At 38.2% G+C, this 27,795-nt stretch overlaps 2 protein-coding genes and 1 pseudogene across 2 annotated transcripts; 2 read left to right on the forward strand and 1 right to left on the reverse strand.

The window, feature by feature from the left end:
• The first annotated feature begins 3,015 nt into the window (after positions 1 to 3,015).
• Positions 3,016 to 4,059, forward strand: LOC116127925 (annotated as a pseudogene).
• Positions 4,060 to 13,131: 9,072 nt separating this feature from the next.
• Positions 13,132 to 21,468, forward strand: LOC116127927 (probable flavin-containing monooxygenase 1). Its single transcript, XM_031413579.1, is given in 8 exon segments — positions 13,132 to 13,324; positions 14,523 to 14,631; positions 19,441 to 19,508; positions 19,511 to 19,683; positions 19,809 to 20,046; positions 20,153 to 20,328; positions 20,424 to 20,782; positions 20,943 to 21,468. Coding segments are annotated over 8 exon segments (1,662 nt in total). The 3' UTR covers positions 21,289 to 21,468.
• On the reverse strand, positions 21,352 to 26,397 carry LOC116127928 (protein DETOXIFICATION 45, chloroplastic-like). Its single transcript, XM_031413580.1, has 6 exons — positions 26,219 to 26,397; positions 25,366 to 25,716; positions 24,923 to 25,095; positions 24,578 to 24,721; positions 24,441 to 24,470; positions 21,352 to 21,434 (listed from the first exon to the last, which is right to left on the reverse strand). The coding sequence occupies exons 2-6, from the start codon at positions 25,695 to 25,697 to the stop codon at positions 21,352 to 21,354; spliced, it is 762 nt and encodes a 253-aa protein (XP_031269440.1). The 5' UTR covers positions 25,698 to 25,716; positions 26,219 to 26,397.
• Between the last annotated feature and the right edge of the window lie 1,398 nt (positions 26,398 to 27,795).

Genomic DNA, 27,795 nt, shown 5'->3' on the forward strand with positions numbered 1-27,795 from the left:
AATCAGGCTACTTGGAGTGGAGATGACTGACAAGATGATTGTTGAGAAGGTGCTAGTGAGTTTGCCTGAGAGGTTTGAGTCAAAGATTTCCTTCCTAGAGGATTCTAAGGACCTGTCTTAAATCACCCTTATTGAGTTGGTCCATGCATTGCAAGCTCAAGAGGAAAGAAGGTTATTGAGGCAGGAAGATGCTAATGAAGGTGCTATGATAGTAGCTCAAAGAGGCAAGGTTATGCAAGGGAATAATAGAAGGTATGTTGGAGATAAGAAGGGAAAGGAAAAGACTAATGGTTAGTGGGGAAAATCAAGTGGAACAAGAGGCTATCCACTATGTCCTCATTGCAAGAAAAAGAGTCATGCAGAGACTAGGTGCTGGTTTAGGCCTGGAATTCAATGTAGAGCTTGCAAACAATTTGGCCACATTGAGAAGGTGCGTAAGAACAAAAGAACTCAGCCACAACAACAAGCACAAGCCATGGAAGATCAACAGCAAGGCCATGAGTCTTAACAGCTTTTTGTGGCTTCCTGTTATACGACTCAGGTCAGCAATGAGGTTTGATTGATAGATAGTGGCTACACCAATTACATGGTAGCAGATTTGTAGAATTTTATCAAGCTGGATATGTTATATAGCTCCAGAGTCAAAATAGGGAATGATGATTATTTGGAGGCCAAGGGAATTGGTGATGTTGCTGTCCTAACACAATCAGGTACAAAAAGTATTTCAAATGTTTTGTATGTGCCCGAGATAAGTCATAATTTATTAAGTGTTGGACAAATGTTAGAAAATGATTATTCCCTGCATTTTCAAAATCAATCATGTGTTATATTAGATAGAGGGGGAAATGAATTGATGAGTGTGAAGATGTTGGGAAAGAGCTTCCCAATTGAGTGGAAAATATTAGAAACTCTTGCACTAACGAGTAGGCTAGAAGAGTCTAAACTTTGGCACAAAAGGTTTGGTCATTTCCACTATATTGGCCTCAAAGAGCTTAGAAGTAAAGACATGTCCTAGTTTACCTAAAATTGAAGAGAAGAAGAGCCTTTGCATAGCCTGCCAACTTGGTAAACTCAACAGACCACCTTTTCCATCAAATTAGGCTTGAAGAGCAACTAATAAACTCTAGCTGATCCACACTGATGTGTGTGGCCCCATGAAAACTGAATCACTAAATGGAAGTAAGTATTTCGTTCTATTTATTGATGATTTCTCCTTGATGGCCTGGTTGTACTTCCTAAAACAAAAGAATGAAGTGGCTACTGTGTTTAGAAAATTCAAGCTTCTGGTGGAGAATCAGCAGGGTTGAAGATCAAGGCCATAAGGAGTGACAATGAGACAAAATATACATCAAGTGAGTTTGGCTCAATTTGCAAAGAAGTTGGGATTATGCATCAATTCACCACTCTATACACCCCACAGCAAAATTGGGTAAATGAAAAGAGAAATAGTACAATCATGGAGATGGCAAACTTGCTATTTGATGGGACGTGGGACGACACCACAAGGGTGCGAGGTCCATAATAGTGATGACCTCACAATGACGCAAAACCCATAAGGTTTTTCCCATCCTATATAGACATGCGAGGTTCATAAAATGCATTTTAGGTGAAAGACGCTTGTGAAGCCTAAATGCAAATGTGCAGGCCAAACAAAGCCGTGCATTTTGAGTAATGGACGTTTACGTGATGCCCGAATTCAAATCCGTGCAAGCCTAGTAAAGCGAATAATATCTACTCAATTGGACCTAAAATTTTACTATAACTATTATAAAAATGGTCTCTAAACATTGTAACTAGTAAGAAACTGTTGTGAAAGGTTTCCATCACTATGCTAAGACTAAAAATATCACTTGTATATCTAATCGTGAAACAGAAAAAAGTATCACTTCCACAGTCTAAATAAATAAAAAGAAAAAGAAAAACATGTTGTTTGTGACTTGTTTGCCAGAAACTCTTGGACAAATTTTTCCATGAAGATATCAAGTACAATAATAGCGGTTGACTTATTAATTAAAAGAATGTGGGGTTGTGCTATGACTATCATATAGGTAGATGATAATACTTTCTTTTCATTTACATCCTATTCCTCTATTAACCCATTTGAACTAAAACAATTGCACTCACACAACCTACACTTACTACCAGCAAACTTCTCCACTAGCTTGCAGTTCGTCTTTCTTTAAAATTATGGTGGGAAAGAAGTGCTTTTGAGCCATAATCACTTTTGAAAATTTGTAACAAACACAATGAAAAGAAGTCTTTGGAATAAATAAGAAGAATGCTGCCACCAGCAGCTTGCAGTTTGTCCTCTCACTGATATTTTATATACACAAATATATATCATTCTCCAACCATTCAGCTAAGATGATGCAATATAACTCCATAAACAACACCTTCCCATTCTGTATGCTACATCTAATTTCCACATCTTACAAGATTATATTTTTTTCTTACTCTGTATTTGATATATTGACAAGCACCAAATGAGTTTCCTCTTTTGCTGGTGGTGTTGGTGTTGTTTTTGCACTTGAGGGTATATAACTGCTGCTTATCTTATCTCGTTTTCTGAGTTGAAAATATGCAATTTAGAAAATACAAAAAAGGAAACTTTCTTCTGCTATAGAATAACCTATCCCAAATTTAGATAGTCTGTCATGACTTGATATACAAATTAATTCTTGAGTACATTTGACAATTTTCATGTCTGGTGCTATAAAACTGATAAAGGAAAATAAACCCATGGCTGCTGCAAATTAACTCAGCTCCCTCTTGAATTCTGTGAATGAGTTTCACATTGAATTTCAACAAATTGTAGAGAATTAATCTGATCACATATATATTTTACTTTTCTTGTTTGCTTGCTGTTTAATTGGAAGAATAATTTATTAAAATTTACAAATGGTTGATTATTGTGGTCAACTATAAAAATATTTAACTCCCCACTTCTATGTATAAATATATGCAGGCTCTAAGGAGGAAGAAGCATATGCAATTGGTAGCTAATAGTAACAAGCAATGGAGAAAAGAATAGCCATCATTGGAGCTGGCATTAGTGGTCTTCTTGCCTGTAAGTACATTTTGTCAAAAGGTTCCCATCCCATTGTTTTTGAGTCATAAAGTTGCATTGGAGGAGTACGGACTAAAACTTTCCAGACAACAAAGCTACAGACTCCAAAATCACAGTATCAGTTCTCTAATTTTCCATGGCCCTCTGCGGTAATGAAACACTACCCTAACCAACGTCAAGTCCTTGATTATATTCAATTTTATGCACATCATTGTGATTTCCTTATGCACATCAAATTCAATACCAAAGTTGTTGGCATTGAATATGGTGTATCCGATGAAGAATTGCGGTCTTGGAGGTTATGGAATGGCGATGGTACGCCCTTTAGCTCTCAGGGGAAATGGAAGGTTGTAGCAACATACTAAACCATTTAACTGAGGCATATGTATGCTCTATATATCTTGTTTTGTTTTTTAATAAAATATAGATTTTTACATATACAGTTCATTTATGGACCTAATAGTCATGTCTAGTATGTTTCTTTTTTCTAAGAACTAAATGAAAATGCAGGTTTACCAAGTGAATTTTCTAATTCTGTGCGTTGGGCAATTTGGCGATTGTCCAAACATCCCAAAATTTCCTTAAAACAAGGGTCCAGAAGCATTTCATGGCAAGGTGATACCCTCCATGGAATATGCCGCCATGGATTATGAAAGTGTTGCTGAGTTTGTGAAAAGGAAGCGAGTTAAGGCTACATTTTAGGCTCTCCAAAGGAAGCAATTCCACTCTACAGGTTAGCATATACATTAACGAAAATTTAAGCATGTGTAACTACTAGATTCTTAATTAGGTGGAAACTTTTAATGTGTTTTCATTCGGTCAGGGAAGTGGTTCATCACCGAATTCCTCAACTAGCAGTGATTGGATTCTCAGAAAGTGTTGCAAACTTGCACACCTCAGAGGTGAGGTGCCAGTGGCTAGCTATAGGAGCAGATAGTGAAGAGGTTAATTGGCTCTTTCATTGTATTCGATATGTACAATATATATACTGATTACATGAGTATAAATTAGGAAATAGAATAATTGTAATTGCAGACAATATCCTATAATCAAGCTATCCTATAAATGTAATATTGACCCTGGGAATTTGGCAATGATTCTTGCTCTACCGTAGTCTTATCTGTCAATTGCCTAATATGCCCCCGCAAGATTGGGGTACCAGAATGGACTCCAATCTTGGCTCGATGTGCTTCAAAGAGTCTTCGATTCAACAGTTTGGTAAGTGAATCTGCAAGTTGATCAGAAGAGGGGACGTGACTAACACGAAGTAGACGCTTAAGAACTTGATCACGAACAAAATGATAGTCAATGGCCAAATGTTTGATGTGAGAATGAAAAACAGGATTTGCAGAGAGATAAGTGGCACCCAAATTGTCACAATAGATTGTAGGCGTGATCGAAGAGCTAAGACGCAGCTCACTGAGTAGATTTTGAATCCAATTAATTTCAGCAGCAGTGGAAGCAATAGCACGATACTCAGCTTTTGTGGAAGAGCGAGCAATAGTGGGTTGCTTCTTAGAGCTCCAGCTAATAGGATTTGCACCTAGAAAGACTACATAGGCAGAGTTAGAGGAGCGATTGTCAGGATCACCCGCCCAATCTGCGTCAGCAAAGGCATGGAGCTGAAGAGGAGTGTGACGGTGGAGAAAAAGACCATGTGAGATGGTGCCAGAGAGATAACGAAGGACTTGTTTCATTGCACGCCAATGTTGCTCAGTAGGTTGATGCATGAATTGAGACAATTTGTTGACAGCAAATGAGATATCTGGCCGAGTGAGGGAGAGGTATTGCATAGCACCTACAATCTTCAGAAAAGGCCGAGCTTCGACAGCAGAGCTACCATCATTAAGGCAGAGAGATTCGATGGCCGATAAAGGTGTAGACAGAGGCTTGCAGTCTTGCATATTATTGTTGACCAAAAGATCATGAATATACTTTTTCTGAGTGAGAAGAAGCCCGGAAGGAGTGGAAATAGCTTCAACACCGAGAAAGTAGTGAAGAGAACCCAAATCCTTCAGAGAGAAGCGTGCAACGAGACGATGAATGAATTGGTTGACCAATGGAAGAGAAGTCCCGGTGATAATGATGCCGTCAACATAGACTAGCAAATAAAGGGTTAATCCGTGACGAGAGAAAATAAAAAGAGATGTGTTAGACTTGGAATTACTGAATCCTTGAGCAAGAAGGAAGGAGCGGAGCTCATTATACCAAGCGCGGGGTGCTTGACGAAGACCATATATAGCTTTCCGTAATTTGCAAACATGAGTGGGTTAAGCAGTGTGAATAAACCCCTGTGGCTGAGCCATATACACATCATCCTCCAAGTGGCCTTGAAGAAAGGCATTATTGATATCCAGTTGACGAATGGGCCATCCAAAGTGAAGTGCCAGTGTAAGAATAAGACGAACAGTGGTAGGCTTGACCACGTGACTGAACGTGGATTGAAAATCAATGCCAGGTCGTTGATGAAATCCTTTTGCAACTAAACGCGCCTTGAAACGTTCGATAGACCCATCGGCGTGCCTCTTTATCCTGTAAACCCACTTACAACCAATAATGTTTTGTGAGGGATGAGAGGGGACTAGGTCCCATGTGTGGTTACGAGTTAAGGTATCAAATTCGTCATTCATGGCTTGACGCCATTTTGGTTGTTTTTGGGCTTGACGAAATGTGGTGGGTTCCGTGGTATCAAGAGTAGAACTACATGAGGTCATGTAGAGGTGATAATCGGAAAGAGTGGTGTTGGGTTTGACAATATTGTTGTGGGATCGAGTAACCATATGATGGGAGGGTTGGGGAGTGGAGATCGGTGGGTCATTAGGTGATTTGAGGTGATGAGATGACAAGTCGTGTGGGGGCGAGTTTTCATGGTGTGTTGGGTGTGTGGAAACAGTGGTGTCTAAACGACAGGTCGTGGGAGTGGTGGAGTTTGGGGTTTTAAGGGAAAGTGAATGTGGGGTTGAGGGAGTAAAAGAGGATGAAGGTGAAGAAACAGGGATAATGGTAGTTACCTGATCTGAGGATGTGGTCATGGAGGGATCCGGCAAAGGTGAAGCACTTGCACCAATCGGAGTAGGAGATGTCGAAGAGTGGTGTGCACTATCCTAAGAGTTACTGGAGGGTGATGGACTAGAGGGGAATGAGCGAGTCAATCCCTGAGTTTTGGACACATATGGTCTTGGACGAGAACTTGGTGGAGATTTGAGGTGAGTGATGGGAGATTCTAGAGAAGATGGACATGCTCCCAAGATGCAGGATGTTTGTGGATAGGAAGGTGGTGTGGAGGTAGGTGAGTCAAGATACCAGTGATTCAACACAGACTCGGTCAAGGAAAAGGAAGTACCTTGATTTATAATGCCAGGAAATTTATCCTCGACAAAGAGTACATGACGAGAAATGAAGAATTTGGCAGTGTCGGGGTCAAAACATTTGTAAGCATTATGAGCAATGGAGTAGCCAAGAAAAATGCAAGGTTTTGATCTTGGTTGTAATTTGTGCTTGGTGTACGGTTTCAGCCAAAGATAACAAAGGCATCCAAAGACACGTAATTTGGTGTAATTTGGAGAAATGGAAAATAATTTTTCAAAGGGAGAGATATGTGAAAGAGGAGGAGTTGGAAGACGATTAATGAGATATATGGCAGTAAGAAACGCTGTAGGCCAGAATGAGAGAGGGATAGAAGCTTGATGAAGAAGGGTAAGACCAGTTTCAACAATGTGGCGGTGACGCCGTTCGACTGTACCAACAATTTCGGGTGTGTATGGTGGTGAGGTCATATGTTGAATGCCAAGGTTAAGAGCAGTAGTGTGAACACCATTATATTCGGTGCCACCATCGGTGTATAGAGTGAGAATTTTTGTTTGAAAATAATTTTCCACTAAGTTTTTAAAACGAGTAAAGATGAGTGGGACTTCGGATTTTAATTTGAGCAAGTAAAGCCAAGTGTACTTAGTATAATGATCTACAAAAATTACATAATATCATGACTGATCAAAACCAAGTACAGGAGCAGGTCCCCAAACATCAGAATAAATTAATTCAAGAGTTCTAGAGCTAGACAAGGTGTTAGGTCCAAATGGAAGCCTATGACTTTTATTGCAAAGACAAGAATTACAGTGACTGGAAATAGGAGACTTGGAAATTTTAAGAGAGTGATGGGAAGCAATTTGGTGAAGGACGCGGTTAGACGGATGACCTAATCGTCGGTGCCATTGATTAAGAGAGCCTTTGGTAGAGAGAAAAAGTTGAGAAGATGGTTGCTGCCACTCATAGACATTTCCATTACTCCGGCCTTTGGAAAGCGATGCCCCCGTGCTCAAATCCTTCACAACAAAATTGTTAGGAAAAAATTCAATAGAGGTATTGTTTTGTTTGCAAAATTGTGAAACAGAGATTAGATTCTTTTTAATGGAGGGAGCACACAAAACATTATTAAGTTGAAAAGTAGAATTACATGAGGAAAGAGTGGTAGAGCCAGTATGAGTTATCGGTATACCTGAGCCATCACCGATTATTATGCCATCATTACCCACATAATCAGAGTGAATAGACATATTTTGGAGATCAGAAGTGATATGATGAGAGGCTTCAGAATCCATGATCCAATTGGTGTTGTTGTTTGTCTCACTGGCAGTATAGTTGGCTTGAGGTGAGGTTCTGCAAGAGCGAGCTGTATGGCCAGGCTTATCGCATAGTTGACACATTGTTTTGGGTTGGTTGTTTGAGTTTCCGTGCCAAGGTTGAGTGTTCCACTGCTGGTTGTTTTTGTTCCCTTGGTTGTGGTTACCTTGGAAGTTGCCACCGCTACCTCTGAAAGGCTGAAAGTTGTTGGGACTCTGGGGCCGAGAGTTGTTGTTCCGATTGTGTGGATTCTGATTGTGCCATGAGTTGTTGTTGTACCTTCTGCCGCTGCTATTGGAGCTTGATCGTTGAGAGTATTGAGCAGTAAACTGGTGGGAATCTTTACGAGCGTCATCAAGCTTTAAGAACATTTCATGATCAGACAATTTTTCATGAAGTTCCTCAAAAGAAATAGCTTCGGAGCGTGCCCGGATTCCAGCACTGATTTCTTTGAATTCGGAAGTGAGGCCTCTTAGAACATGATGAACAATTTCATCCTCTGTGAGGGGATGCCCAATCAAGGCTAGATCATTAGCCAAAATTTTAATGGCTTGCATATATTCAGAGACAGATTTTCCTTCTTTGCTGATGTTGGAGAGAACATCTCGAAGTGTGAGATATCGAGTACGAGAGTGATTTGCGTAGGTCTCATTCAGTTTTTTCCAAGCTTGAGCAGCTGTTGTTAAACCATTAAGTGAAGGTTGAATGGCAAAAGTGGATGAAGAAAGAATCGCATGACGAATAAGAGCATCTTGACGAAGCCATTTACGATAATCTGGGTTTGAAACAATTTGTTTTTCATGAGTGATTGTTTCTGGTGGGCAAGGAAAAGAGCCATCGAGATAGCCATCAAGGTCAAGGCCAAGCATTAAGGTTTCAAACTGAGTTTTTCAGGATGAGAAATTGGTAGGGGTTAATTTCAGAGGGAGTTGTGTTGTGGTGTTAATGGTGATAATATCACCAATTGAAGATGAAAAATCGGGTAGAAGGTTTTTTGAAGTGGAATTGATGTTTGCACTCATTTCTGACATGATTAATTGAGGAAGAAAAGAGGGAGGATCGAAGGAGCAAAATCTCGTGAGAGTAGATGCTCTTATACCATATAGGAGCAGATAGTGAAGAGGTTAATTGGCTCTTTCATTGTATTCGATATGTACAATATATATACTGATTACATGAGTATAAAATAGGAAATAGAATAATTGTAATTACAGACAATATCCTATAATCAAGCTATCCTATAAATGTAATATTGACCGTAAGAATTTGGCAATGATTCTTGCTCTACCGTAGTCTTATCTGTCAATTGCCTAATACTAGCAAAGCTTCTTGATGGAACATTCAAATTACCAGGAATAAAACAGATGGAAAACGATATAAAGAAATGGGATGAATTCGTTAAGCGATCCTCTGGTGAATACTACAGAAGATCATTCATAGGCGGGCTTCATATTTGATACAATGATCAACTATACAAGGACATGGGATTGAACCCCAAAAGGAAGAAAGGATTTTTTGCTGAAATATTTGAGCCTTATGGACCAACTGATTATGTCCCATCTGGAAGAAGCAATTAAGCAATTGTCCAACCACATTTTCTTTTTCTTTTTCCTAGATGCAAAAGGGTTGTGGTCGAAACATTTGATGTAATGTTATGTATGATGAAGCAACATGTATAATACCGCAGCAAAATCAATAAAAATTGGTATTGTGTTATGTAAATCATTCTCTGAAGTGTTAAAGGCTCAAATGATTGAGAATTAATTGTTAATAGAATATCAATCTCTTACAATATTAAGAAACAGAAATGTATTTGTAGTTGAAGAAAGATAAATTGGTTAAGAAGTTGTGGGGTAGGATAGATACAAGAAAATGGAAAAGGATATAAAGAATGACATGTCGTTAAGNTTTATGCAGGAATCCTTTGGAATATGCGGTGGAATTGGTGAAGAAGGCGAAAGCTGAAATAAATGAAGAGTATGTAAGATCTGTGGCAGATCTTATGGTCATCAGGGGAAGGCCTAAATATACAAGCGAAGGATACTTCATTGTTTCTGATAATACTCGGACTGGGTTTGATGAGGTTGATTTAGGGTGGGGGAGGCCACTGTTTGGTGGAATCGCTGGGGCTTTATTAATCATCAGTTTCTATTTGAAGTACCAAAAGAGAGATGGAGAGATTGGAACTATGGTACCAATATGCTTGCCATTGTCAACTATGGAGAAATTTCAAGAAGAAATGAAGAAAATGACTGAAGGACCTATGTGAAAACGATTAACTATGAAAATAATAATAATAATAATGATCTATGGTGCATGCATGCATAAAATTTTACGGAGGTCCTATTGAGCTATGCATAACTTATCATCTTGGTTTGTAGCGATGATACGTTGTGAATTGTCGAGAATGCCCTAGGTTGTTTTATTGTTTAACGGTTTTATCCTTCTGGTGTTTCGATTGAAGTTATAGTAATTAGTTAATAATTACGGTGTTGTGGTTGGGTAGCGTAAAACGACCCAATAAGAATGCGACACGCTGACATGATCAGATGTACGAAGCAAGTTGACTGTAATTAATATGTGTTTAGCAATTCGAGTTAATTTTTTTGTTTTTCATTACTAATTTTGTATAATATAATACATGGTTATGACTTATTCAAATTTCTAGTCTTATTTAATCGCAACATAGAAAATTTTGAAACCTTATGTTGGGAACACATTATATTATTTTGTGTATTATATCTAAGTATTCATATATTTTACATTACTTCACTAAATGGAACTTTGGGGAGTTCATCGCATTACAATGACCTAAGACCTAAAAACAAATTTACGTCGATGAGGTCTAAAATAGACAAAATAAGAAGTTATAATTTTATCTTTCTGGAGCTTATGAAAATAGACAATATAAGAAGGTGATTCACACTCCATTTGGGCTCTAGGCAACTAANAAAAGGAAGAAAGGATTTTTTGCTGAAATATTTGAGCCTTATGGACCAACTGATTATGTCCCATCTGGAAGAAGCAATTAAGCAATTGTCCAACCACATTTTCTTTTTCTTTTTCCTAGATGCAAAAGGGTTGTGGTCGAAACATTTGATGTAATGTTATGTATGATGAAGCAACATGTAAAATACCGCAGCAAAATCAATAAAAATTTGTATTGTGTTTTGTAAATCATTCTCTGAAGTGTTATAGGCTCAAATGATTGAGAATTAATTGTTAATAGAAGATCAATCTCTTACAATATTAAGAAACAGAAATGTATTTGTAGTTGAAGAAAGATAAATTGGTTAAGAAGTTGTGGGGTAGGATAGATACAAGAAAATGGAAAAGGATATAAAGAATGACATGTCGTTAAGTTCTTCCAAAACCCACCAGCAAATCATTCGAAAGAGTATGACAAGTCGTCCATTTGTGGAAAGTATGAACGAAATGTCGAAGGCAAGGGAAATGAAAGAGACTTACCACAATGTTATTGCAATTGAAGGGAACAGTTTTTCTTAATACTGGTAAACCGTTTTCAAACAATCTACAATATTCCTTTTGAGAATTCTCAGCCGTAACGTCTTTACTTTTTTTTCTTAAAATCAACAACTCAATTCAGAGGTAGGAACTGATAATGTTGTCAAAAATCTTCCCTTTTTGCTTTTTTTCCATGGCTAGATTGAATGAATTTAGTAAAACAACAAAATTCTATTAGTTATTATATATTATCCAACTTTCAAGATATGCGGTGAGTTACTTTTTACAGTTTTTGACCGACGATGAATGGAACAAAGTGGACTAAAATATCTTTGTGCGATCAAAATGATTTACCTCTTTTGGGTACATGGACCAGAATGTTTTAGCTTCAATAATGGTGTTTTGTAGAAGATAAGGCCATGCTCAAGTTGATCCACTTGAAAACTCCCCTATTTAAGCTACAGATAAAGGAGACGAAATGGCAAAAGTATCTGATAACATTAACCAATGGGGGAACAAATCGCCATTGTTGGAGCTGGTATTAGTTGACTTATTGCCTGTAAGTACTGTCTGTCAAAGGTTTTCAAACCCCTTGTTTTTTAGTCTCAAAGTTGCATTGGAGGAGCGTGTGTTGGAGATCCCATATCAACTAGGCATACTCAAGCCGATGAGTTTATAAGAGTGGGCAATCCTTTCACTCAATAAGGCCTTTTGGGTGAGGAGTTAGGCCCAACTCCAACAAGTGGTATCAGAGCCAGCCCCATTTGAGCTGACTGATTGATCAGCGGTGGGCTGCCAAACTACCTCCATTCATAGGCAAGTGGATCATATGGGCTTGACCGTGAGGGGGAGTGTTGGAGATCCCATATCGACTAGGCGCACTCAAGCCAATGGTTTTATAAGAGTGAGCAATCCTCCCACTCAATAAGGCCTTTTGGGTGAGGAGTTAGGCCCAACTCCAACAAGTGGTATCAGAGCTGTTGTGATCTTTCAGGACCTGGAAAAACAAAAACCTCTTAACAAAACTCAACACCATACTATCATCTTCATGGCAGCAACTCCAGCTTCACTTTCTCCACCCATCTTCAATGGAGATCAGTTCCATGTATGGGCTGTCAAGATGAAGACTTATTTAAGAGGTCATGGGTTGTGGCAATACGTGGAGGAGGAGAAGCAAGTTCCTCAGTTGGGAGCAAACCCCACACTGAACCAAATCAGGATTCATGAAGAGGAGATGTCTAAAGCACCAAGGGCCCTATCTTACATACACTCAGCAGTGACAGACCAAGTCTTCACCAGGATTATGGCGTGTGAAACTCCTAAAGAGGCTTGGGATAAGCTTAATGAGGAGTTTGGGGGCAGCAATATGACACACAACATGCAAATTCTAAACCTGAGAAGAGAATTTGAGATGCTTAAGATGCAAGAGGCTGAGTCTGTGAAGGAGTATGTGGATAGGCTGATGAATGTGGTGAACAAGATTAAGCTACTTGGTGAAGAGTTGACTGACAAGAGGATAGTAGAGAAGGTTTTGGTCAGTTTACCTGAGAGATTTGAGGCAAAAATCTCTTCACTTGAAGACTCCAAAGACCTGTCCCAGATCAGCTTAACAGAACTTGTGCATACTTGTGCATGCTCTTCAAGCATAAGAGCAGAGGAGGTTGCTGAGGCAGGAAGACACAAGTGAAGGAGCCATGATAGCAAGCCAAAATAGGAGGTATGTTGGAGAGAAGGGAAAGGAGGAAGTTAACAACGAAGGAGGAAAAAATGCGGGACTGAGAACCTTTCCTCCTTGTCCTCACTGCAAGAAAAAGAACCACTCTGAAAATAGATGTTGGTTCAGGCCTGACATACAATGCAGGTCTTGTAAGCAGTTTGGACAAGTAGAAATGGTGTGCAAGAACAAAAGAGGGCAGCAGGAGCATCAATCCCAGGCAGTGGAGAATCAACTGTAGACTCAAGAACTTGAGCAGTTGTTTATGGCTTCAGGATGTGTAGCTGATTTTGATCAAGAGGTGTGGTTAATTGACAGTGGTTGCACCAACCATATGTCACCAAACATGTCCAATTTCGTGAGCTTAGATCAAAGCTACAAGTCTAAAGTTAAAGTGGGAAATGGAGAGCTGCTGAAGGTCAAAGGCAAGGGAAATGTTTCTGTCCAAACCAAGTCAGGTATCAAGATTATATTTGATGTTTTATTTGTTCCTAAAATTAGTCAAAGCCTACTTAGCGTAGGACAAATGCTTGAGAGGAATTACTCTTTGCATTTTAAAAACTTAGCATGTGACATTATAGAACATGATGGGAATGAGTTAATGAGAGTTAGAATGCAAGAAAAAACTTCCCGGTAGAGTGGGGAAAGGTTGTTTTTCAAAACCATTGAGCTAACATGGTTAGTAGAGATGTCAAGGTGGACGAGTGTGTTGTTTGGAATTTAAAAAAAAAAATTAGGTTAAAGTCAAGCCAAGCTTACAGCAAGATAGAATGCCCAAAAGTCAGATTGAAGACGTGAAGTCAGATTGAAGACTTGAAGTCAGATGAAGTTGATGAAGTTCCAGTCAAAGGTATAAAGCCAATATCTGAAATTTATGAGAGGTGCAATGTGGCTGAGTTAGAACCAACCAGCTACAATGAGGCAGTCAAATCTGATGCATGGAGAAGCTGCAATGAAGGAGTTCTCTTTAATAGAGAAGAACAAGTTGCTGATATAATGACCAAAGCTTTGTCCAAAGCCAATTTTGAATATTTAAAGCTCAAACTTGGTGTTTCCAGCAATGATATCAAGGAGGAGTGTTGAATGGTGATACCATGCTAGAAATGATGAAGTCAACACATGGTGGGAGTTGCAAGATTTTGGCGCCACGATTTGAAATGCTACTGTGCATGAAGAAGTTGTTTTTGGTCACTGTTTAAGAAATATTTCAGTGATGTGTTTAGGTGAATTAGGTTGATAAAATGATGTATTTTGATATGTTTGTACGTGCATTAGTTGGAGTGTTTGGTTTAAATTTTAAATTTGTTGCTTTAGGTGGAACAATGGCGTGTGCTTTGTATAAATCTACCCCTGTTTTTTGAATGTAAAACAGAGCAAATTTCAGTTCAGATTTTCTCTCTCTATAGCTCTCTCTCACGTCAGTTTTTGGTCCTCTTTCCTTAGTATACTCCAGCTCTAAAAACCAACAAGTGGTATTAGAGCCAACCCCATTTGAGCTGAGTGATTGACCAGCGGTGGGTTGCCAAACTACCTCCATTCATAGGCAAGTGGACCATATGGGCTTGACCGTGAGGGGGAGTGTTGGAGATCCCATATCGACTAGGCACACTCAAGCTAATGGGTTTATAAGAGTGGGTAATCTTTCCACTCAATAAGGCCTTTTGGGTGAGGAGTTAGGCCCAACTCCAACATGGACTAAAACTTTGGAGACCACAAAGCTACAGACTCCGAAATCATTGTATCAGTTCTCGGATTTTCCCTGGTCATCTTGATGATGTAGGTGATAACTTGCTGGAAATGGGATAAGTTCCGTTGGATATTCAAACCTGATTTTTGGAGCCAAAGTTTTAGCTTCTGTTTTTGTTAAGACTGCAGTGGTTATGGAGCAGATATCAGGCCACTCATGTGAAGACTTTATGTCATGTTTTGTTGAGACTTGACTTGGGTTGGTGCATATTTTTTTGCTAAAAGTGTATTTGTAATATTTTACTTTTACTACAGTAGGTAAAACAGTGACGTAAGTTTGTATATACATTGCTCTGTTCAATGAATGAAATGAAGAGAGAAAAATCCCTAAAATCTTATCGTCTCCTTCACTTTCAATCTCTCATTTTTACTCGGAAATTTTCTTCCTTGAACCAACAAATGGTATCAGAGCAATATTGATCTTAAGGGCCTGATAACCTCATCTCTTCTTCTGCACTTTCTTAACCCCTGTTACGCTGAAATCAATTTCAAGTTCCACACAAACTGACTCAATGGCACAACCCTCAATTCTTTATCTCCTCCAACCTTCAATGGGGATCAATATCACATTTGGGTTGTCAAAATGAAAACGTTCTTAAGAGGACAAAGATTATGGCAGTATGTTGAAGAGGAAAGACAACCACCTATACTGGGGCTAAACCCCACCTTGAACCAGATTAGATTTCATGACGAAGAAGCCACAAAATCACCTAGAGCTTTGTCCCATATCCATGCTGCAGTGACTGAACAAGTGTTCACTAGAATCATGGCATATGAATCAGCCAAGGAAGCATGGGATAAACTCAAAGAAGAGTTCGATGGCAGTGATACAACAAAGGGTATGCAGGTGCTAAACTTGAGGAGAGAGTTTAAGATGCTGAAAATGCAGGAGTCTGAAACCGTAAAAGAGTATGTGGATAGGTTGATGAATGTGGTAAACAAAATCAGATTAATAGGAGAGGAGATGACAGATAAAAGGATAGTTGAAAAGGTTCTTGTTAGCCTACCCGAAAGGTTTGAATCTAAGATATTCTCACTTGAGGATTCTAAGGATTTGACACAAATCACCCTCACTGATTTGGTGTATGCCGTGCAAGCTCAAGAACAAAGGAGATTGTTGAGGCAAGAGGACACTAGTGAAGGTGCAATGGTGGCTGGATTCAAAGGCAAACCAGGTCAGGGTGGAAGCAAAAGACTTGCAGGAGAAAAGAAATGAAAGGAGAGAATGGGAAACCAGTGGAATAAACCGACTGGAGGGAAAGAATTTCCACCATGTGCTCACTGCAAAAAGAAAGGGCATTGTGAAAAGAGGTGCTGGTTTAGGCCTAATGTTCAGTGTAGATCATGCAAGCAATATGGTCACATTGAAAAGGTATGCAAAAGTAAACCATCTCAGTCAACACAACAAGCACAAATTGTGGAGGACCAGCAGCCAAACTCAGATCCAGAGCAGTTTTTCGTGGCCTCATGCAGTGTTGTTCAAGCTCAAAATGATGATTGGCTGATAGATAATGGGTGCACAAATCACATGATAGCAAACCTGGAAGACTTTGTGAATTTGGACAAGTCTTACCACTCCAAGGTTAAGGTTGGAAATAGGGAATTTGTGGCTGTGAAAGGGAGAGGAGATATTGTTGTGCAAACAAAATCAGGTATCAAACTCATTCCCAATGTCTTGTATGTGCCTAGTTTAAGTCATAACTTTTTGAGTGTTGGACAAATGATTGAGAGGAAGTATGCCCTGCACTTCCAGGATCAGTTTTGCACAATCCTGGACAGTGAAGGGAATGAATTGATGAAGGTAAGGATGATGGGAAAAAGTGTTCCCATTAGGCTGAACAAACCAGATTTCGAAGCATGTGTTGTGAATGTAGATGAGACTGAATTATGGCATAAGAGATTAGGCCACCTAAATTACCATAGTCTTAAGGAAACTCAAACCAAAGAGCTGGTCTGTGACCTACCCGAAATTGCTGAAAACAAAACCATTTGTGCTACTTGTCAACTTGGCTAGATGAGCAGATTACCCTTCCCTGTTAACAAGGCCTGGAGAGCTAGTGAGAGGCTACAACTCATCCACACGGATGTGTGTGGACCTATGCAAACACCATCCCTAAATGGAAGCAAATATTTTATCCTCTTCATTGATAATTATTCCCTGTTGTGCTGGGTGTATTTTTTGAAATTAAAGAGTGAAGTTGCAGTGGTGTTTGAGAGGTTTAAAGTGCAGGTTGAAAAACAATCAGGCCTATGTATAAAAACTGTTAGAAGTGATAATGGGAGTGAGTATACTTCCAACGAATTTGAGAAAATCTGCAGGGAGGCTGGAATTGTTCACCAGTTCAGTTGTCCCTATACTCCACAGCAAAATAGAGTTAGTGAGAGAAAAAATAGGACTGTAATGGAGATGGCAAGGTGCATGGTTGCTGAGAAGAGGCTGCCCAAATCATTTTGGACAGAAGCTGCAAATACAGGGGTCTATTTGCTTAATAGACTCCCAACTAAATCCTTGACAAATCAAACACCCAATGAAGCTTGGTATGGAATGAAGCCCTCAGTTAGAAACCTGAAAATTTTTGGGAGTGTGTGTTATGCTCTCATCCTAGCAGCTAAAAGAAGCAAGCTAGATGAGAAGGCTTTGACAGGAATTTTTATAGGATACAGTGAGCAGTCTAAAGCCTATAGAATCTATGATCCTGCAACCAAGAAGATACACATCACAAGGGATGTGAGGGTGGATGAAAAAGGGACCTGGAACTGGGTGAAAAATGAAGCTGAAATGGACAGAATAGAGCAGATTGTAGATGCACCAGTGGACAGTTTGAGATTCCAGAAGAGGCAGACTTGGATGATGATTTTCCAATCAGGGGAACAAGGTCTTTGGCTGAGGTTTATGAGAGATGTAATGCAGCCATGCTTGAACCTGCAAACTTCAGGGAGGCTGCTAAATCCGAAATCTGGAGGAATGCAATGCAGGAGGAGATAAACATGATTGAGAAGAATGGAACATGGGAGTTAGTTGACATACCAACAACCAGGAGAGTGATCCAAGTAAAATGGATTTTTAAAAGGAAGCTAAGGCCTGATGGTTCAGTGTAAAAACATAAAGCAAGACTAGTTGTTAAAGGTTTTGCTCAACAATATGGTGTGGATTTTTCGGATACCTTTGCACCAGTGGCTAGGCATGATACTGATTCTTCTTGCATTGGCAACCCAATTTGAGTGGAGAATCTACCAATTAGATGTCAAGTTAGCATTCTTAAATGGTTGGCTCAATGAGGAAATTTTTGTGGAGCAACCGGAGGGATATGAAGTGGAAGGGCATGAACATAAGGTGTATTTGCTGAGAAAGGCCTTATATGGCTTGAAACAGGCTCCTAGAGCCTGGTACAGCAGAATTAATGAGTATTTGATGAGTTTGGGTTATGCAAGGAGTGCTAATGAGCACACTCTATATGTTAGGAGGCTGGAAAATGAGTTTACGATAGTTTCACTATATGTCGATGACCTACTCATCATGGGGAGTAGCTCAACTCAACTTAATGATTTCAAATCAGCCATGCATAAAGAATTTGAGATGACTGATTTAGGGGAGATGTCCTACTTTCTTGGGATGGAAATCCACCAAAGTCACTATGGGATATTTGTCAATCAAAAGAGGTATGCAACTGAAATTCTGCATAAATTCAATATGGACAAATGCAAATCAGTGGATACTCCACTGGCTGTGAATTTAAAGCTAAGTAAGGATGATGATGCTGAGAAGGTTGATGAAACAATGTATAGAAGCATTATAGGCTGCCTTCTGTACTTGACTGCCACAAGACCAGATTTAATGTTCGCAGCGAGTGTCCTCTCTAGGTTCATGTCCAATCCAAGTGAAATTCATCTCAAGGCAGCCAAGAGGGTGCTAAGGTATATTAAAGGAAGTGCTGAGCTTGGAATATGGTTCAAAAAGGCTAAAAAATTGCAGCTTGTTGGCTACTCGGATAGTGATTGGGCTGGATGTATTGATGATATGAGGAGTACATCAGGTTATGTATTCTTCTTGAACTCAGGGGCCATATGCTGGCATTCCAAGAAGCAAGACAAAACAGCTCAGTCCACGGGCAGAAGCAGAATACATTTCTGCTGCTGCCGCAGTTAACCAAGCTATTTGGTTGAGAAAAATCATGCTGGATTTGAGGCAGATTCAAGAAGAACCTACTGAAATTTTCTGTGATAATCAATCAGCAGTGTCTATGGCACAGAGTCCAATCCTACATGGCAGGACAAAGCATATCAAGATCAAGTTCCATGCCATGAGAGAAGCTGAAAGTAATGCTGAAGTGAAACTAATCCATTGCAGGGGTGAAGATCAACTTGTAGATATCATGACCAAGGGTCTACCTAAAACCAAGTTTGAGAGTTTGAGACTTAGACTTGGTGTTTCCAGCAAGCTTATCAAGGAGGAGTGATGATGTAGGTGATAACCTGCTGGAAATGGGACAAGTTCCGTTGGATATTCAAACCTAATTTTTGGAGCCAAAGTTTCAGCTTCTATTTTTGTTAAGACTGCAGTGGTTATGGAGCAGATATCAGGCCACTCATGTGAAGACTTTATGTCATGTTTTGTTGAGACTTGACTTGGGTTGGTGCATATTTTTTGTAAAAGTGTATTTGTAATATTTTACTTTTACTGCAGTAGGTAAAACAGTGACGTAAGTTTGTATATACATTGCTCTGTTCAATGAATGAAATGAAGAGAGAAAAATCCCTAAAATCTTGCCGTCTCCTTCACTTTCAATCTCTCATTTTTACTCTGAAATTTTCTTCCTTGAACCAACACATCTTCGTTAACTGAGGAGTTTCCTGACCAACATCACGTTTTGGATTATGTTCAATCTTATGCACACCATTTGACTTGGTTAAGCATATCAAATTCGATTCCAAGGTTGTTTCCATTGAATTTGAAGGCTCTTCCGATGACGAGATGCAGTCCTAGAGTTTGTGGAATGGCAATGGTTTGCCCTTTAACCCTCAAGGGAAATGGAAGGTCATGGTAGAGGACTTACAAAACAATTCAACAGAGGTATTCATATTTTTCATTTTTTTAGGATTAGTTCAAATGTTTACATCATCAATGGCTTTTATATGCACATTATTTTTAAAGAAGCTAATACTACTGTTCAATCATGGTCTAACAAATTAAGGCAGGTTTACCAAGTGGACTTTGTGATTCTGTGTGTGGGGAGATTCAGTGATTTTCCAAACATCCCGGAATTTCCTCCAAGCAAGGGTCCAGAAGCATTTCATGGCGAGGTGATACATTCCATGGACTATGCCGCCATGGATTATGAAAGTGTAGCCAAATTTGTCAAAGGGAAGCGGGTTACTGTTGTTGGGTTCCAGAAATCTGCATTGGATATTGCAATGGAGTGCTCAGCAGCCAATGGTAAGACAAATTAATCTTGACTCAAACTGCCAAAACGAAAGCAGTTATATACAAATTATCTACATGTTCCAATTTATTGCACTAATCTTCGTGATCTGAATTCCAGGGGTGAAAATTCCATGTACAATTTTATACAAGACTGAACATTGGAATTTACCTGATTACCTTCCTTGGGGGTTACCTCTGGCATTTCTTTACCTTAATAAGTTCTCAGAGCTTTTGCTTCCGAAGCCTGGAGAAGGGATCCTGCTAAGTCTATTGGCAACATTGCTTTCACCACTGGTAGCATTTCTTTGTTCGGTCTATTTGTCCTTTTTAACTACATTGGGAAGAATTTATCTTTTGAGGGTCTAACTTACATAGCTTGCAATTACCAGAGATGGGGAATATCAAAATTTGTGGAAAGTTATATCAAGAAGAAGCATCCATTGGCCAAGTATGGAATGATACCAAAGCATAGTTTCCTTCAAGAAATCAGTTCATGCCTAGCATCAACAGTTCCAGAAAAGTTCTATGAGAAAGTTGAAGAAGGTAGCATCATTCTGAAGAAATTTCAAAGTTTCAGCTTTTGTGAAGAAGGAATTTTGATCAATGGTGAGACTGCGCCTCAAAAGACAGATTTGGTCATATCGGCAACAGGATTCAGGGGTGATAAAAAGCTAAAGGACATTTTTGTGTCCCAAACCTTTCAAGACTGCATTGGGAGCTCCCCCGATGGAACACTGCCACTCTATAGGTAAAAATATCATCAAATTTTGGCAATTTATAAACTATCATTAGAAATGTTGAATTCAAACTTCCATTGTTTCAATGAATTAGAGTATTATTTTTGGCATTCTATTATATTAGTAATCTTTCTTATCAGGTAACTTGTAATGTTTTTCCAATATGATCAGGGAAATCATTCATCCCCAAATACCTCAACTAGCAGTAATTGGATTCTCAGAGGGTCTTTCAAACTTGTACACTTCAGAAATGAGATGCCGGTGGCTAGTAGAGTTTCTCGATGGAACATTCAAACTACCTGCAATAAAAGATATGGAAAAGGATATGGTAAAATGGGATGAATACATGAAAAGATACTCAGGCCAGTATTACAGGAGATCATGCATAGCTATTATTCACATTTGGTACAATGATCAACTATGTAAGGACATGGGATGGAACCCCAGGAGAAAGAAAGGATTGTTCGCTGAATTGTTTGAACCTTATGGACCTCTGGATTACGTTTGCAGTAGTTAATTGATTGACTACCCTTATGAATTTAATATTCATTTTCTTCTAATTTGTGTTTTGTAACCATTTTCAATGCAAAAAGAGTATGCATGTGAAACAAGACACAGCAGCAAAAGTATTGTTGATTGTTGCTACATCTGTTAAGTTTGTTTCTGCAATACCAGTGGAACACATAGATTCTCATAATGTGACAAATTTCAATCATTTATGTAAAAATTATGGTGGGACACTTCACATCACACTTTGAAATAGTTAGGGAATGCATTCATTGAGACTTTAGCACAATAAAATCAATTCTGATGTGATAATAGTGTTGATTGTCTTTGTGCAAATACTTTTTTCATCCTCCAACCACCGACACTGTTCAACTAATGTCGTAACATCTTGAAAAATGGGGCTGGGATTCGCATAAATTATATATAAACGTTACATCTAACATTTAAATAAGATATATCATTTATCATGCTCTTTAAAATATTGCTTTAGTTGACACTGACAAAAGTTGCAGGATTTTAAACTTTGATTACAATAAGATCACTCCCTCAGGAGTTGAGGCCTACATGAGAATATCATATACAGAAATAGTGTAAGCATACAATTTGTTAGGAATAAATAATTTCAATTCAAATTGAATAGTGACCCCAACTAAAGGCTTTTTTTAATTAATATATCATTAAATGTTATAAATCTGTGATCACATTTTAATTATGATACTCGAAAATACAATGCCAACCTTTGGCAGGGGTGAAGGATTATATTAGGCAGATGTACTTTGAGGAAGAAATCCTAGTTGGCAATGGAGAAACAAATAGCCATTGTTGGAGCTGGTATCAGTGGCCTTCTTGCCTGTAAGTATGTCCTGTCAAAAGGTTTCCATCCCATTGTTTTTGAAGCTCAAAGTAGTGTTGGAGGAGTTTGGACCAAAACTATAGAGACTACTAAGCTACAATCTCCTACACCAGCATTTCAATTCTCAGATTTTCCATGGCCATCTTCTGTCACTGATCTATTCCCCAACCAACATCAAGTCCTTGATTATCTTCAATCTTATGCGCATCACTTNTACAATAAAAGTTTTAAAATTAACAAAAATACCCCCACCCACCCATTAAATGCCGGCAGTCGGCCACCACCGTTGGACAGTGGCTAGAAGTTGTCGGAATAGCCCACGATCGGTTATCACCGGACATTTTATAAATAATGATTGGAAGTTGCAGAAGCTTATTATTAGCTTTGTTCATTTACCTACTCCTGATATGGTGTTGAGATTATTGATTCTATTCATAAGTGTTTGATGGAATGGAAATTGAGAACAAGTGTACACTATCTCAGTTGATAGTGCTTCAAGTGATGATGCGGCAATCAAGATTTTGCAGCAGAATTTAGGAAGGAACAATAAGTTGTTATGTGGCGGGAAGTTGTTATGTGGCGGGAAGTTGTTTCATGTGTGGTGCTCGAAATAGATCTTGAATCTTATGGTTTAAGATGGGCTTTCCCAAATTAACCACATCATTCAAGACATACATGAGAGTATTTCGTATGTCAAGCTATCGGAGGCTAGAGTTGTTATGTTTTCAGAGATTGTTCGAATGCTACAGTTGCCTCACCGAAAACTTATACTTGATTGTAAAACGAAGTGGAATTCTACTTATGAGATGTTGGTACTTGTAATTAAGTTCAAAGAGGTATTTCCAATGTTCAAGGAATGTGATCCTCATTTTACTTCTTCCCCAAATGAAGAAGATTGGGAGAAAGTTTGTGAGATTTTGGAAGTCTTCAATTCTACAACTAATATCATCTTTGGGAGTGACTATCCCACTTCAAACTTATTTTTGAAAGAATTTATCAGATCAAAGTTTTGTTAGATGAAAAGTCACATGATAAAGATGATTTCATCCGAGCAATGGTCGTAAAGATGAAAGAAAAGTTCAACAAGTATTGCAGGGAATGAAATTTGTTAATGACAATTGCTGTTATATTGAACTCGAGGATGAAAATGAGGGTGGTAGAGTTTTTTGTCCCAGAAATGTATCCTCATGAAGAAGCACGAGAAAAAATTGATAGAGTACGAGAGGCCTTGTATGAAATTTATGGGGAATATGTGGCTGAAACCTGAAAGTCAATCTCCTAGCAATAAGCAAGCTGTTGAAATCAATAGGGTTGATTAGGTGAATGTACAATGTGGTGCACATGGTTGGTCATGATTCAAACAGTTTGTGCAAACGGTTGAAACTGTGCAACCAAAAAAATATGAGTTAGATCGTTATCTCAAAGAAGGATGTTATTTACGTGAGGAGGATGAAGACTCGTTTGATGCGTTAGAGTGGTGGAAGGTGAATAATTTGAAGTATCGTATTTTATCTAGGATGGCTTGTGATATACTCGTCATTCCTATCACCACGATAGCCTTGGAGGCAACTTTTAGTGCTGGAAGAAGAGTGATTGATACTTATCGAGCTTCATTGACTCTCGAAACAATGCAAGTGTTAATCTGTGGAGGTGATTGGTGTCACAAACTCTATGGAGTCAAGAAAAGGAACAAAGTAAGTTCCATACTTCCATTTATTAAAATTATATATGTATTTTATCATATTTATTTACGGTTTAGTTTTAATTTATTCTAACTAAAACTATTTGTTTTCCTTTTTGTTCTTTAGAAAGTAAAGAAAATAGTGGAGATTGAACTTCCAATCCCTTGAAGTTTTGGTAGACTTTTGGCTGGTACATAAGACTTTATTTAAAGTAACCATCCTTTGTTTTGAAGTTTGGTGTTTGATATTGTTAGTGTTGATGTAACCTGTTTTGTTTGCGGCTGCAAGTTGCTTGTCCCTAATTGGTGCATTGGCATTTCTCTTGATGTTTTATTTATGTTGGTGTAATCTCTTTTGTTTGATCTGTTTTGTTTGTGTTGATGTAATCTGATGTTTGATGCTGTGTGTGTTGATCACATATGTTTTGAGCTGGACTATTGTTCCCTTGTTTGTTTAACTTTTCAAACTCTATTATATTCTATTATCCTATCCTAAAAAGTGAAAAATGTGTTTGTTTTGATATTGACTATTCAATTCATAATCTTATCATATTATATTTAACTCAAAACATTTAACAATTACATTCCTCAATAAAAGTTTATAAATTAACAAAAACACCCCACCCACCCAAGTAANGTGTTCTATTACCACCGCCTCCTACTACACAAGAATAAAACCCAGTTAGATGTGGTGAATGTAAAAATGTTGAATCTTCTAAAATTCAATAAAGACCATCTTGCATTAGATTGCCAGTTTATATTGACCTGATGTTAAATCTTCAATTGCATTACTTGAAACTTCCTCAGCAACATAAGAAGTAGCAACACTGAGGAGAGGAAAATTAAACAACTTCGAGATAATATTAAAGATCGATATAGAAACACCTGCAGAAGCCAACTCGACAGAACCTACAGCACCAAATTAAGCTTTCATAAGAAAACAATAAGCAAAACTAAAGAACCTCAATCCAGCTCAGCTTTACTATAATGAATCAGAACAAAGCAAGTGTTAGATAAAACAAAATTGTTGTTAATAGATCAAATGCAATAAAGGTTTTAATACCAGCAAAAAATTGAAAATCAAACAAATGTATATAACATCAAACCTACCTATTCTACCAATATAAGCAGTCTCCATCAGCTGTGCTAAGGGATCAAGGGCCTGTCCCACAATTGCAGGCAAAGTAAGCATTGTAAGCTCACGCTTGATATCTAAAGAATGTGATTTGTCAACCTCGCTTTTGGAATCTAGATAATCACTGATAGGTATCCTTTCCAATTTGCTGCAGACAAAATTACAAAAAAATTGACACAGCCATAGATGCATTAACACCAAGCAATATTCAAAAATCAATCATAATCTTTTCATATACAAATGAACTGACTCAAGAATAGTAAGAACTACACTCATTCAACCAAGCAGAATAGGAACATAAATATAATACAAAATTACAAGCACGTTATTCACATACAAATGCATAATGCAGCCCAAACACATAAAATGCAACTAAAGTAAAAAGAAAAACAACCAAATGTTGTGTTTTCAGTCTTACGGGTATTTTCCGGACAAACAGTTGAAACCACTGTCATCTTCTAAATTAAACGTCTCCTCACCATCAGCAGAATCCACACTCAAATCAGAATTCAGCGGATCATAAGCCACCAGAAAATTAGAATTTCTACCACGAGTAACCAAGAATGGCACACTACTTCTATGCTCCAAGGACAGGCGGCAATTCCTATCAAATGCTACACAAGAATCACGAACTCCACCTTGTTGCAATAGAAACCTTGATGTAATTGCTTTGGCCACTGAATTCTGATGTCTATTTCTAGTTCTCAGTCCACTAGAAAGTCTACCACCATTAAGTTGTGTAATCATCATTATCTAAAATGTTCTAACACTGTAACACAACAAACATGCAAAAGCAAAACATCAGAATTCGCAACTGAAACATAACCGTTCATAATCATATCAATAATCAGTTATAAACTTAATTAAAGCCCTAGTCTTTGCCCATATTTTTGTTATTACAAAGAAAAGATTGCTCAATAGCCATCAAATGGGTTGATACATAAATAGTAAAACAAGAATTAAACTGTGGTTTTGTAATGGGTTAACATAACAAAACAGAACAGAAAACAGAGTTAAAAAGCATCACAAACCTCAAGTATAAAAGAATAAAAGATACTTTTAAAGAGTCAAACAAGAATTAAAATGGATAAAAACGAGAACTTTATCGAAAACAAGAGAGTTGATAAACGAGGGAGAGTGTTTGTTTCTCCTGAAAAATGAGAGAAACCCAGAAAAGGAAAGAAAAACCTGTAACGTTTACAATTCAGAAAAAAAAAAGATAAATAGAAACAAAATACAAAGAAAGAGGAAGAAGAAGAAGAACCCGTTACGTGAATGCCAAGAAATAGAGAAAGCACGGGTTGGGTCGTTGAGTTCAAGAGATGCACATACTGAGTTTTTAAGTTTTTATATATGAGAAACCGAACTCAACTCCGGAGTTTGTTTTCTGTTTTGCAACTTCGCGTTTTCAACTCCCAAGTCTGGGCAGTCGCTAACTCGCTATGCAGATTTATGGTATTGGCCTAATAGGCTTGCATGCTAAGGGTGTTAGTAGTAAACCGAGTCTGAACGGCCCAGCCTCAGTCTAGTCTTGTTGTAAAGTGAATGGGCCGCAGGTTGGATTGAGCCTAACTACATTCCCATAGTTCCCTTTGCACAATTTAGATTAATTATATAAAAATAAATATCTTCAACTATTATAAAAAGGTCAACCACCACCAATTACCTAGTGGTGGAGGAAACCTTGCGTCGGTTAAAGTTGGGGTTGGTGTTTTTGAAGAAGAAAGAAGGGGGGGAGGACATGGGGGGTGCCGGGGGGCGCATCCCTTTCATTCTTCAGTCTATCCAAGATTATAGCAAACACCTCTCACAACTCTCACTTTCATCCCTTTTATTTTATTTTCTCCACTTTATCCTTCTTGAATTATTATTGAATTGCACCACTAAATTATAACACATTATCAGCACGACCAGCTTATCAAGTATAACGGTGTAGGCCTACTGAAAGTATGTATTTTCAACCTTATAAATATTATTTAATCCTTGTTTTCTGCCTTTATGGCTGAATTTATTTATTATCATTAACTTCTGCGTATTTTCAATCCCACATGTTCTGCCTTTATGGTTGGATTTACTTATTATTGTTAGATTCTGGCTCCATAGTCAGATTTATTTATTACTGTTAAATTACGCATCTATGGTCGGATTTATTTATTACTATTAATTTCCGCCTCCATGGTTAGATTTATTTATTATTACTGTTAAAATCTGCCTTTATAGTCGGATATATTTATTACTGTTAAATTCCGTCTTTATAGTCAGATTTATTTATTATTGTTAAATTCCGCCTTCATGGACAGGTCTATTTACAATTGTCATTTTATTTATCGATTCTTTACAGTTATCACATTTTATATTTCATTTCTTAGTTTTGGATGCCTGAATGCATCCCATGACATGCATCCAGAACTTCATGTCATGGCAAGTGCGGAATAATAACACAAAAAAAAAAAAAAAAAAAAAAAAAAAAAAAAAAATTCTCGCCATGCCATGATTCAATTACCCAAGATCACGATTTCGATATATTAACCTACATAAATTAACCCATACAAGGATAGGATTATACCTCCTATTGGCGACTCCTTCTTTAGATTATAACTTTCAGTATTGTTCATGCACTGTTCATCGGAACTGTTCACTGGACTTTTCATGGGTACTATTCATGAGTATTATTCACTGATACTGTTCACAAGTACTTCGCTATCGATCCAATGTAGGATCGAGTTTGATGGTATCCACTTGAAGGCAGGCTTGAGATCACCCTAAGATTGACTACTAGATCAATTGGAGGGCTTAAGGGAGATGGCGGATTTTAGAGAGAGAATTTCTCTCTCTATGGTTGGCGGCT

The sequence above is a fragment of the Pistacia vera genome, unplaced genomic scaffold, assembly GCF_008641045.1.
Source record: "Pistacia vera cultivar Batoury unplaced genomic scaffold, PisVer_v2 Contig196, whole genome shotgun sequence".
Classification (NCBI taxonomy): Eukaryota; Viridiplantae; Streptophyta; class Magnoliopsida; order Sapindales; family Anacardiaceae; genus Pistacia; species Pistacia vera.